The 13358-nt window shown below is 44.1% G+C and overlaps 1 protein-coding gene across 2 annotated transcripts; it reads left to right on the top strand.

Moving 5' to 3' along the window:
* The first annotated feature begins 743 nt into the window (after positions 1-743).
* LOC137803094 (myb/SANT-like DNA-binding domain-containing protein 2) lies at positions 744-9497 on the top strand. Of its 2 annotated transcripts, XM_068601363.1 has the most exons (5): positions 744-1392; positions 4451-4706; positions 4796-4859; positions 6038-6972; positions 8632-9497. In XM_068601363.1, exons 1-4 carry the CDS (start codon positions 961-963, stop codon positions 6921-6923), a joined length of 1638 nt encoding a protein of 545 aa, XP_068457464.1. In that variant the 5' UTR covers positions 744-960; the 3' UTR covers positions 6924-6972; positions 8632-9497. The 2 variants fall into 2 exon arrangements, with proteins under 2 accessions (XP_068457464.1, XP_068457463.1); XM_068601362.1 differs by lacking the exon at positions 8632-9497 and having other exon boundaries at positions 6038-7094.
* Positions 9498-13358: the final 3861 nt, after the last annotated feature.

Genomic DNA, 13358 nt, shown 5'->3' with positions numbered 1-13358 from the left:
TTTCACTACAATATGTTTTGCACAACTAACCACTCATGTATTTGTACAATCAACACTTGAAATGATGAAGGCACTTGCAAATGACATGGTACAACATATAAACCAGACATTGGGGTTTCATTCTTACCTCTTTACTTAAGATTTCACTGAGCATGTTTTTCTTCCTTTTTTTCTAAAATATACCAAAATACTGGCAACGAGGAGGATCTTCGGTTGATAATAATGAGAATACACACGAGAAAAAATATAAATCACATCCTCTGAACTGAAAAGGAAATCTGGTTTGAATTCACAACTGACAACTCCAAAAGTCTGCAGTGAAGAAAGGGCCTGTTGTAAGATGACAACCTACAAAGAGCTCCGCCCTCTTTCTACAATAAATCATCTGTGATAAAAAAAAAAAAAAGTCTAAACTGTATTTTATAATGATGATTAAAAAAAAACATGCAAATGCTCCCATGCTGTATGGTTTCCCACTGCCACCCAGCACACCTCTGCACTGCAGGGATAATATTTATGGAAAAAAGGGGGGGCTCATAGCTGTAACATGCTTGCATTTCATTATGATTATATATATATATATATATATATATATATATATATATATATATATATATATATATATATATATATATATATATATATATATATATATATATATATATATCTTGAAAGAAGGCGGAGGAGAGCCCTGCAGGTCTGACATTCAGAACTCCGCCCCCGTCTCAGTGGGTTATCGGCGCGAAAATGACGAGGTCGAGGCTCGAGACGACGTCGGTCGTGTAGTTGTTTGTTTGTTTGCTTGTTTGTTTGTTTACCTGCAGCTCAAACCCTTCCCGGTTCCTCCTTCGCGCCCCCCGCCCCCCTCCGCTAGGATCCACCCCGTGTTTTCCCCATGCCTTGCAGCGTACAGCCCCGGACGTCACCCTCCCTCCCCCTCCCCTTAGCAACAGAGGCAACATGGCGGCGTCCAGTACAGCGGAGCATTCTCCAGAGATATCGACGCCGTTGAAGATACCGAAAACCGAGGTGCCATCCCCCGAGTCGGAGGATTTGAGTGACAGTAATCAATACCACTCCAACCCCTCGACGCCGAACCGCTTCTCGCCTCTGAACGTGGGCTCGGGGACCGCGGGCCGGACGGCGGCCTCATCCTCCTCCAACAGCTTCACGGCTTGCCGGGGGATGTCGTGGACCCCGTCCGAGACGAACGCCCTCATCGCGGTGTGGGGCAACGAGAGGCTGACGGAGGCGCGGATGCAGCAGCTGGAGGTCGCGGGCACCGTGTTCTCCGGTAAGGCCCCCGGGCCCGCCATGTACGAGCGGGTGTCCAGAGCCCTGTCGGAGCTGGGATACGAGAGGACCCCGTCTCAGTGCAGGGAGAGGATGAAGGTAAATGAGGCTGTGGCTGTCGCTGTGCATGTCCGTCCTCCATCGTCAGACAGGACCGATGCTTCACGGCAGACACCGGTTGTTGACCTGACATCACGTCAGGGCGTGTTAAAGCACACAGCACTAACAAGAGGCCGTCATGTACAGTCATGGATATCACATATTTTTTCTTTTTCAATTAGCTCAATTACATCCTCCTTTTATTTCTATCTCCAGACACATGGCTTAATCAGAGTAAAATCAACACGTCACCAAAGCTCTCATTTATTTATTCATCCATTCACAGTGTTACCTCCCCAGCATGTTCCAGACAGACTAGGCACACCTGTCATCAGAGAGAATGGCCATCTGTTGTGTCAACGTTCCATTATGTGGCTTTTGCCATTGTCTCATATCTTTTCCTTTTCGGCGTCACTGTATTTTAGGTTGACAACAATGAGCAATAACACAACGGATCATTACGTCCTGCAGGAGATCAGGTTTTCTCATCAAATTCAAGAACAGCGAGCGCAATCGGCCAAAAGCAATTTTTTGCATTACCTTTTCTGCTGGCTGAGACACAACAGGCAGGAGGACAAAGGATAGAGGATAGGAGGATAGAGGACAGGAGGGTTAGAGGACAGGAGCGTTAGAAAATAGAGGACAGGATAATTAGAGGATAGAAGACAGGAGGATATAGGATAAAGGACAGGAGGATAGAGGACAGGAGGATGGATGACAGAAGGATGGAGGCCAGGAGGATAGAGAATAGGAGGACATGAGGATAGAGGACAGGAGGATGAGGACAGGAGGACAAAGAATAGGAGGACATGATTATAAAAGACAGGGGGACATAGAATAGGACATGATGATAGAAGACAGGAGGATAGAGGTTAGGAGGACAGAGAATAGGAGGACATGAGGATAGAGGACAGGAGAATGGAGGACAGATGACTGATACTGACGGATAGCTGTGTTTCATTCTTTATTAACTTCATCCAGGAATATCATTTATTTCATTCATATTTTTACATTTGTTTCCAGTGAGATATAAATTACTTTACATAGTAACTTTGTTGTTGTAAACATAACTGTTGGGTCTTAGATAACTTTCATCTCTAAATTATAAGTAACTTATAGTTCTGTTATGAATTTATTTGTTTTTAGAATTTCATATATCTTTTTCAAAACAATAACTTAGTCATTTTGAAGAGCCGAGTACTAATAGTAGAGTATTACAACCTAGTTGTACTAACATCCTCTCCCTACCTGCAGGCCACCATAGTTCTCCTACGTGCTTAGAAAAGGTGGCGCTGAACTGAGTGGTGACTTAGTTTGTTGCAACCTGCCACAAACCACTAGATGGCACTAAAGTGTACACACTGTCCCTTTAAATGTCATAGTTTGAATTCCTACAGGTTGCCTAAAATTCAAGGTAACACAGGTTGTCGAATCAAAATCCCCACGGAATACTACACCCTCCACATTAGTGGACACAACATTGCGTTTAGACCTGTCTTAAGTTAAGTAGATGCGTGTTGATGCTTTACATGGAGGTCTTCTGGTGTTAACAGATTCAGACCCAACAAAGGGTACCGCTAAAGTGACGGGAGCTGATGCTGACACAGTAAACGTCGGTGAGATGTCTTGTTTGTCGGCGCTGACGTTTGAGCTGACTGCGGTCAGACTATAGTCTGCTTTTACGCCCCTCTCTTCGAGAGTAGAGTGTGTTTACCTGTCACGTGTTGGTCTGGTTGTCTGACTGCTGCTGAAAGAAATGCATTAGAGAAAAAGAGACACAATGAGATGACAGGCCGCTCCCTGCTAGCCTCTTCTTGGATGTGTCCAAAAGGCTGTGAACACTGTTGAAGACAGCTCCTCCCTCTGAGAGGAGGATCACACCAGGACAAGATTTCCTGACGCTATTTGACTCTTGACTGATGAACTGGCACCTCATAGCACATTTAGTTTGATGATGATTGTCTTCATGGTAATTTACCATGGTAATTTCACCATGTTTGGGTTAGTTGACTTCAGAATTGTAAACCTCTTGCATGTACAGGTTTATTGTTTTCACTCGTCTTTTTTACTTATGATATTTTATGTTAAGTATGTGATGTTTTATTAGTAGTAGTTTACTTGTGTTGAGTTGGTTCACCAAGGCACATTTCAAACTCAACTAGAGTTCTACCTAATAATGTGTCTATTGGGCATTTTTTAAAGTCAGTCCTTTGTTTTCTGAACCTTCAGCTTTGTTAAACATGTCATGAAATATGATGCAATGTCTCTAAACAACTTTGTGTTTGCAAGAAGTGCTGAAAATATGAAACTATTCAGAGTGCTGTAGCCTTGAGTCCTTGAATCCTGGAAATGAGTCAGCACTTTTACATCATCTCAAAGTCGATGTGTTTTGGGTTGGGTGTCTGGAACATGTCTGTTGTGAAAACAAGCTAAAGAGGTTTTAATCGTCATCAGTAAAAACCTGTCTGGTGAGTTTAGAAGCTTTTACGTGTTACTAGAAAAAGAACGTGTAAGTATCATAAACATTTGTTTCCCACACAGATTATTTTCTGCTATGAATTTAAATTCTAATGGAAACAATTAAACATAGATAAGAATTGGAAGTGATGTCACTCATTGCTTTATGGTCTGCCTTTTTGAAGCCTTGAGTTTTGCCTTTTTCATTGCAACTAATGAACAGTTAACATATTTTGAATATGGAGGAGTGATGTAGACACGCGGCTTTGATAGAGACAGCTGCCTGTCAATCACCTTGTAGCCCCGCCCTAAAGCATACCCTGCTTTAAGGTCTGTTTGGCTCTGAATGGACCATAATATTTAAGGATGCTAACTTCCTGGTTTTCCTACAAAACTACATCATCCGTGCAGCACTCTGTTGAGTCAGTCCTGTTTGCTAACCACAAATGGCTTTGTCAACATTTATAAAACTGCCTCCCGCTGCCTTCGCATTAGCATGTATTCAGTGTGTCGCTCTGCTCCTTGTGAGTCACTGCAAACTAACAGTTTTTTGGAACAAACAGCTGAGTGAATCCTCTCTTTATCCCATCACCACTTCCAGACGCTGCGGCGCTGTTACAGCCGCGTGAAGGAGCACGGCATCGGCAAAAGGAAGAGCAGCTACACCATCGAGCAGCTGGAGAAGGTGTTCGGCCAGGGAGGCTGGGACTCCCAGAGCTGCGCCCCGGTGCTCATCAACAGCAGCGGGCTGTACCAGGAGATGGAGTCCGACGGCAGCACCCTGGAAGACTTCTCCCAGGAGGACTGGTGCAACCAGGTGCTGGACTCGGCCTTCCAGGAGGGGGACATGGAGACTGGTGAGTGCGCTAGCATGGAGTGGGCAGATAGCAATGAAAAACATATTGTCTTTAACCTCATGTGTATGTGTGTTTTCATCCCCCTCTAGAAGAAACCCAGGTGCCTAAAGGCCGAGCTCTACAGATTCAAATCGAGCTGTCGGAACAAATCCAGTAAGTCAACTCGAGCAGTTAGGTTATGGATGTGAGCATATGATATGAAGCTGTGAGCTATACGATGTGAATGAGCCTCATCATGTGACATTGTTATTGCTAAGCCTACTCTGTCATGTGTCTGACGTTCCTCTGAATAGGATGTGCCCCCCTCTACCATTTTTAGTTCTCAATCTGCCAGTTGACACAGGTCAGGTATCCCAAAGCTAGTAAGTCAAAGATCAGGATGATTTGAGTCCATGAACATACAATAGAACAAGGATTAATTTATGATATTCATAGAATTGATGGGTTGGAGCTGTATTTCTTGAGACTAGCACAGGGAGTCACAGAAGCTTTAAACACTTTCTATGACTCCCATGTCTATAATGCATTATAATCTGCTCATAGCACTCATAAAAATTCACAATAAGAATTTACAACAATACTTTATGATTGCTGATCACTTACAAACATTGTATTTACCAAGGATCATAGTACATTAGAATTTAATTTTGGGGCCTTTTTGCCATTATTAGAGTGAGGAGAGTGAGGTGCATGGAGCCATGCTCTACCGGGTGAGCTGCTCGAGCGCCCCATCTTTGTTATCGTGCATTATAATCACTATTATGAAGCATTATCATATGAGATTTAGTTACTGGACTAAATAATGTGGGGGGTGGGGGGATCATTAAATCTAGTATAGTCCACTTCGACAAACTTATGATCACAATATAATAAAATCCAGCCCTGATTGTGATGCATTATGAAAAGATAATAATGTGAAACAACTATGGGAATTCTATATCCTTGCAAAAGAAAAAAATGACATACTCCTCAACCTCATTATTTGTTATAAAAAATGAATTTATTTTGTATTAGGACTATTGTAATAAAGCATTGTGAATATTTATGAGTGCTATTACTATAATTATACAGTGCTATAGGCAGATTATAATACATTATAAGTTATGCATTATGGATAAGGGCCTCGTAAAAGTTGTTACCCAGAGGTTTTTAAATCCTCCTCATAAGGGCTTGAAGGAATCTCCTCGTCACTTCCTGGTGTTTTTTTTTGCTTTACATGTGTACTTTTAGCCCCTATATACTGTGTCAAAGGCTATTTAATAGTTAATAAAGGCTAACCAGGTGCTATGTATTGCATCATCACGTCATTGTTCTGTCCTCTGGGTCTGCAGAAAAAGGGAAACGATGCAGACTGTGATGCGCATCCTGGAGTCGGTGCAGCTGAAATGGGAGCATTTCCAGACGTGGACGGAGTTCTCGCGGCTGCACCTCTCCAACAAGCTGGCCATCTTCGGCGTGGGCTACAACACGCGCTGGCGCGAGGACGTGCGGTACCACTACGCCGAAATCAGCTCGCAGGTGCCGCTGGGCAAGAGGCTCCGCGAGTACTTCAACCCGGAGAAGCCCGAGGGCCGCGTCGTCATGACCAGGGTCCAGAAGATGAACTGGAAGAACGTCTACTACAAGTTCCTGGACATCACCATCAGCGAGGCGCGCTGCCTGGAGCTGCACATGGAGGTGGAGTGGATCCCCGTGTCCCAGTCCAGGGCGGCGGGCTGTGGCATGAGCACCTCCCACTACCTCCTTCCCGGGGACATCCCTAAGGCGTACGGACTCTACGCCATCGGCTACGAGTCTCTTAGCTTCCCCCGGGGCGACGGCGAAGACCGCGGCCCGGAGAACGGGGCGGGGAGTCAGGCCGACGGGGAAGGTTCGGAGAGGTGGGACAGAACTGGGGGTGAGGTCACCTACTGCTACCTGGGCATAGCGGAGGACAGGACCATACAGCAGAGTCTCTTCCAGCACTTCCAGGGCTCTGGCAAACACTACGGCCTCGGGGAACCCTCCGCCGTGACGCGTTTCCTGCAGGAGAACTGCCGCGGCGCCGCCGCCGCGAACCCGGGCGCAGACGGGGGCGAGGACTCGTCGCAGCGCTTCGCCGTTTACATCAAATTCATCGAGGTGGAGCTGGACTTCCTGTCGGCGGGCTCCCTGCTGGAGTGCCTGGAGACGGCCGTCGGCTGTCCCTTGAAATACAACAACAAAGAAATGTCGTAACCGCAGCCGGCGCCTCGCCCCTTGGATCGGCTCGAGATACGACGAAGAGGTGATTTCTGTCTGTTTTAACGCATGGATGTATGCGGGAGTCTGGCTTTTTGTTTGCAGCCTATTGAACTGATTTCGCATCAGACCCTCATTAAGTCTAATAAAGCGGATTTATTGTGCAGAGATGTGGGAACGCTAACTTAAGTATTACAGAGCTGCAACATCCAAGAATTATGTACCTATTATTTAAGGCTTATGTGCACTACAAAGGTTTCTGCTGCTTGTTTAGTGTAGATAAGTTTTGCCTCATCAGGGAGCGTGGGGTTGGCTAGGGGACTACTGCAGCATGCATCCGTCTACCTCAGCAGGATGTAGCGAGGGGACCACGGCGAGGATTTATTCTGAAATCTGCCTTTTACTTTGAGCGTCCAGGTCCGGACCGACACTCGGAGAAGCATGGAAGAGTAGCGTGCTGGTTTATGCCTTATGTTTTTGCACGTGTAGCCAGGCTGCAGCCGGGGGTGCTTCCATGCAGATTAGGGAGCGTAAGCGGAGAGAACTGGCCTTGACCGATGCGGATACCCCCGGGTGCGCCGCAAACCCAACGGGTTTCATCCACCTCCCCCGTTTCAGTTCAGCCCGGCGAACCACGCGCGCCGCTAAAGTCTGCAGACTCACGGACATTTTAAGGATGTGCTTATGACGCTATCACTGTTGAATGGTGGTGGGATCAGGTTAAATTTTTTGTAAAAACATAAACAAATACAGAGAACAAATGCCACTTTATTTGATGATCTAGTTTGACAGTCATAACTGGAAAATGATTTGAATAAATGCCTCTAGAAATAAATAACCTTTTCTTAAATACATTGTTGAAGTGCAATCACAGTAGGGTAACAGTATAAAAGAGTAGACAGCAGAGATGGAAGCAGCTCAGGAGTGAGACACCCAGTGAGACAAGTGGCGCGTGTGCAGGATCGAGATGATGAATGATACGATTATGTGACACCCGATCGTACTCTGTGTCAGAACAACTCGACTTCCGTCAGCCTCGCCACAGCAAAGCGTACTTGGGTTTGCTGGTCAGCCTTCTCACCGTCTGTGTTGCGTGGCCTTTCATAGCTCTCGTGCACGTTCACGTGCCTGACTAGGTCTGCTCCTGCGCGGGCAGAAGCTAGATATTGTGAAATACTGCCACACCAGTTCAGGGCATTAACAATGTAGTTTTGTGCCACGCTATTATAAGCTAACAAAGAGAAATTACCAATATTAAGCCAATCTTTTTATTTTCGACCTTCACAGTTAGATTTTGATCCACTTTAGTGTCTAAGTGTGGCATCCTTACCATACACCTTTTAAATAGCAAGTGCATTCTCAAGTCATCTGACTTCAACAGCATCTGTGTGAGCCACAACGCCATGTTTAAACCGCAGCCCGCACGCACATGTTTATTTTTTAAATGTTTTGAAGCCCAATGTAATGGAAATTAACCTTATCAATCTCCTTTTAGAGAAAACACGTGATGTGAAACACTTAAATGTCTTTAAGTATGTATTAAACAGAAAACTTTGAATAATTCATTTGGACAGAGCTCTTCACCACAGATGGTTCAGAGGGCTGACCGTGAAAACTAGGTCAACATGAGTTTAATACATCTAACATTATTATTGAAATGTTTGCCTAACCCCCCCTTGCTGTCCATCTTCTTCCCTTCATGCAGACAAGCCTTGGTGCTGTCTGGAAGATGTTGTTTGGTTGCGGCCCTGAGAGGCAAGAGTGAGAGACCCAGAGGCAGAACAACTGACGGAACAACAATGAGATCAATTCTGTTATTGCCCCATCTTGATGGCGCCCATCTGAATAAATCGAGATGATCTGAACTCTGCTTTCAGAGTACTATGATACATTTCCACCACTGCCAACATTGTTAAAACCGAACAGCCAATAATTAATCACTGAGCTGAAATGAAACCAAACTCCCGATTACGACCCGGCCGCGTTTGAGAACCCATCCAAGACGTGTCGGTGGCCAAGTCTTTGAAGCATCTCTTGCTGCAGCTAGCGGGGGGAGGAAGGGGAGGTACCGGTAGACCAACACCTCACACACACACACACACACACACACACACACACACATACACATACGCACGCTCTTGCTCATGGGTTGAGAGCAGGCCTGAGCACCGAGCTACGACTTCTAGTCATTAAGCTGCAGGGGTTAACTCCTCCTCGACATGTAAGTTTTATGAAGAGGGTTCCTGAGGTGATGTGCAATGTGCCAGGAGAGGACGAGTGTAGAGAAGAATCAAAAAAGGGAAAAGTCCATATTGAATCTATGTATATGAAATCTACCTTAAATATCTATAATGTATATATATAAATATATATTTAAAAAATATTGATGTTCTTGAGCATTCCGGCTTTTGCAAACTTGCAATGTTAATTTGTTTGGGTATACAGTATATGAAGATGAATATGATATTTTCTATTTTATTGGTTGACACCATGTCTTGTATGTGATTGTTTTGAAGTCACCGTCTTGTATGTTTACATGTTTGAACAATAAATGGGGCGCTCACTGTCATTTGCCACACGGTGAGAATGGGCTGCTGACTGTCTGTGAGCTCACATGTACAGCTGCGTCATGCTGTCCTCAACCATCTCTTATTCTGAGCTCCAATGGAACTCTGTGCCAACGTCCGGGCTCACCAAGTTGACAGTGTCTCATGAGTCACAAAAAAAAGTCTGCATAAATGCTCCACAAACATCTGTAGTCACCTCTCGTGTTTCTGGGGTTTGATTTATTTATAGAATAAGCTGAAAAGACAAGAAAAAACTAAATATCCAAGATTAATATTGTCAATTATGAGAGAAGAAAATGTGGATGTTCTTAAAAGATTAAAGTGGCCAGAAAAAAATTCAATGACAAATGACATTCATAGAAAGGTTGGAGGGTCGATGACAACTCAACAGAGGGGGATGTTTCATAAGGATGGCAACCTTCTTGCATCGAATCACAATTCTTGATTATAGGAGGAAAATGTTTGTTCAAAAAACTTGCCTATATTTATAGAATAAAATTACAGCTCTGTTGGAATCATTTTCATTCTTATGCGTTGTCATAATCAAATATAATGGAAAACCTTATCAGAGAGGTCGTGACCCCTGAAGCACACCGTCCATCACATGTGCAGATGCTGATGGGAGCGCTGAACCTCGGCAGATGTGGTGCACCCATGTGACCAGGAGATGGCCACAGAGAGCTGGTGTTGAAAATCCCCACACGGCCAATGGCACCGTGGAGTAAAGCGTTTGGAAAGGTTAATACCTTAATTCAGAAGAAGGGGAGACGGGGTGACCAATGCTGAGAGCTGGCTAATAATTCAAAGGTTCCTCTGTGGGAGGCTGAAGCCACGATGACACCACGCGTGCATGTGATGCATGTGCACAGAGACAACAATGCCGCTGACCTTCTACAAGCCTCGCCTTTGGAACAAATCAACTTTTTCCTTTTGTTTTATCAAGACATCTGAACAAAGTCAGCTGGAGTTAATGATTTATGCTACGTTTATTTTACACTACAGGTGCAGCAAACCTCTGACTCAGTGACAGACTATTCAGGACAAATATTACATTATATCTTGAGGTTATACATTTAGAGCTCAATCCATTCATGTGTAATAACCCAACCATAAATTGTTGCTGAATACATACATTTGAATAATCTCCATGAGTGTGTTGGTTTACTGAGCGGCAGAGGGTATCGAGGTGAACTGTGAAACATGTAACATGACCTGAAGCCTGATCAAAGTGTCTGTGAGCGTCTGGATGTCCAGGAGAAGGAGAACAGCATGTCTCTGGTCTTCACGCCAGTATACAGTAAAGTATATCCTAGATATATATCTTCTATACTGTTTCCTTCATCTACTTTATCCTCATGAGGGAGAGGGTGGTGGAGGTGACACACGAACTACAAATAGTCTCTTTATGCTCTGAAGAGCTTGTGTTGAATGGCCAAACATGGCGTCATAATGCCGCCTCACCCCAGCCCTCCTGCCCCTCGCCCTGTGGGGCGCGGCTGTGTTCGTGCTCATGAACCACAGCAGCAGACACTGACGGCGTGCTGCTGGTCCTCTCCATAAAGGGCTGGTCCTCATTGGAGGGTTACCTGGGGATATATAATAAAGGCGAGTCTCCCAAAGTGGACCCTGGTACGTTGACTATTATGCACTGTGTGGGTTTTGTTTTTACCTTACATTTTTCAAAAATAACAGAAAAAGACATGTTTCACTTTTACATCTAATTTATCTGATGAAAGTAATCGTTAGGTGTTCCCGATATTCCATTACGATGAATGTTTATGAACCATTGTGTGTATGTAGCGATGTTATCTATTGCAATGTGCAATAAGTAAAGGCTGCATAGTCATATATAAAACAGAACAGCTGTCTATTATATATAAACACACTTATGTTAACATTATGATCACATGTGAATGTAGCATGTTGGCGTGTGTGCATGCATGTTTATGATGATGACAGTGTTGGTAACAGTAATCATTCTTTATTTTAATTATTTATTTTGTTATATATAGTTGGTATTCTTTTTTCCTTTTATTGGGGGTCAGGCATGAGTTTGTTAGGAGGATATGGATGGTAAAATACTTTGTTTATTGCTGCACTTTTTTGTTCTTTTGTTCTTTCTTTTGAGAAAAAAACCACCCCTATCACATTAGAAAAGACCAAAATAATCTTTGAAGATGCAATACAGTACAAGAGGGAGTATTTCCATTGCCTCTCACAGCTCTCAACATGGCGACGTGTGAGTCGGCAGCTTGGAGCTAACAGCGCAACGCAGCGGTAACGGTGGTGATGGATCTAACAGTGTTTATCTGAGGGGACACTGGAGGTGGGGGGTGCTATGCCACACATAAAAAAGCACAGATAATCTTGGATTACAACACACAGAGGGGGAGGGACTTCAGTGTATTACTCCTCTAAACCTTTACATACAACAGCTGATTAGTGCTGTTCTGATTCTCTGAGTATCATATAAAACAATTGCACTAAGCAACATGTCTTTCCTCCAGGTGTCAGGTTTGCTCGTCGTTGGACCGGGCTCGTCTGTTTGGATGAGCAGCGCCGTCCAGAATCCAGTATTAGCCTCTCTGGCCAGCTCAAATGATTTTCGCAACAAAATAAAAACAGGCCTGTTTTGACAGCCTGCCCCTGAACGCTGCGGATTCCAGCTGGAGGCCCAGATGCAATTTTACAGCAACACAACAAAATCTCATCCCCACAAGGCTTGGACCCTGCTTCTTTGGATTTAATCACAGGAATAACCCTTGTTCACCTCTCATAATTGAGTAGTCGTCCTGCATTAGCCTCACCCTTGTTGCTGAGGCAACAGGGCAACCTTAGAAAATGAAATAAAAGGGTCTGACCATAGCGGAGAGCACAGGTCAGTCCATATTTTTACATCAGGGGGTGAGCTCACCTTGGGAATTCGCGTCAAGCTGAGTCCAGTCTGTTTCTCTGCTTTCAGCCCCAGCCTCTTCACACATGATGGAGCAGGAGCTGGAGATCTTCAAGGGGAGGCTGGGGAAAAGGATGGAGCTTTATAGTGTGGCTTTATTGTTGACACACACACAAAAAGCTTGAGCCAAGGTATTTGAAATTGGCAAATGTCACATTTATTTATTTATTTCTGAGAAAAATTTACATCTGCCATGAGACATTTATACTATAATGGTTTTTTTTTAAAAATTTTTTATGAAAGATTACTTTATATAATGTTTTTCAGAAACATTTAGCATGACAGCATGTTTTTCACACTTATTTTCATAATTTGTTTTGATACCAACGCCACTATGTCCTAGTTCTTTTTATTTAATTTTATTTTTTTCTCTATGTCAACGTTTTTAAGGAGCATTGGGGAAAGACACAACACTCGTCCCCAAACATGTGATCATATTTCACATTGTTACAAATTGTATCGCAAGTTTGCTGCATGCGACATTTTGTCAAATTCAGAGTTATTGCCAAAATTGCACATGAAAAGTAGGCTTTGCACCTGCAGATGACCAACCACACAGGTGTTCCTACGTCAAGCTGGAAAATATAAGCGGCGACGGAACGGCTTTTAGCCAGCTCATCCTTTCAAAATAAGAGCGGACCGTCAAGAGAAAGCATTCAATAAAATCGTGTGCGTAAAGAGCGGGTTTTATTTTTAAGCTGGAAACCGGAAGTTACCTTATAAATTATGGCTAACTTGATGCCAAGCATGGTGGTACAGTACGTCTCTCTCTCTCTCTCTCTCTCTCTCTCTCTCTCTCTCTCTCTCTCTCTCTCTCTCTCTCTCTCTCTCTCTCTCTCTCTCTCTCTCTCTCGCTCTGAATGACAAAAGACGACAACTTGCGGAGTTGTAGCTACTCGCTGCCGTCTCGAC

Source organism: Clinocottus analis, unplaced genomic scaffold (genome assembly GCF_023055335.1).
Source record: "Clinocottus analis isolate CAN_PGR_092001 unplaced genomic scaffold, fCliAna1.0.p SCAF_5, whole genome shotgun sequence".
Lineage (NCBI taxonomy): Eukaryota > Metazoa > Chordata > Actinopteri > Perciformes > Cottidae > Clinocottus > Clinocottus analis.
Note: the sequence above shows the minus strand (reverse complement) of the source record. Positions and strands in the feature narration are given on the sequence as shown.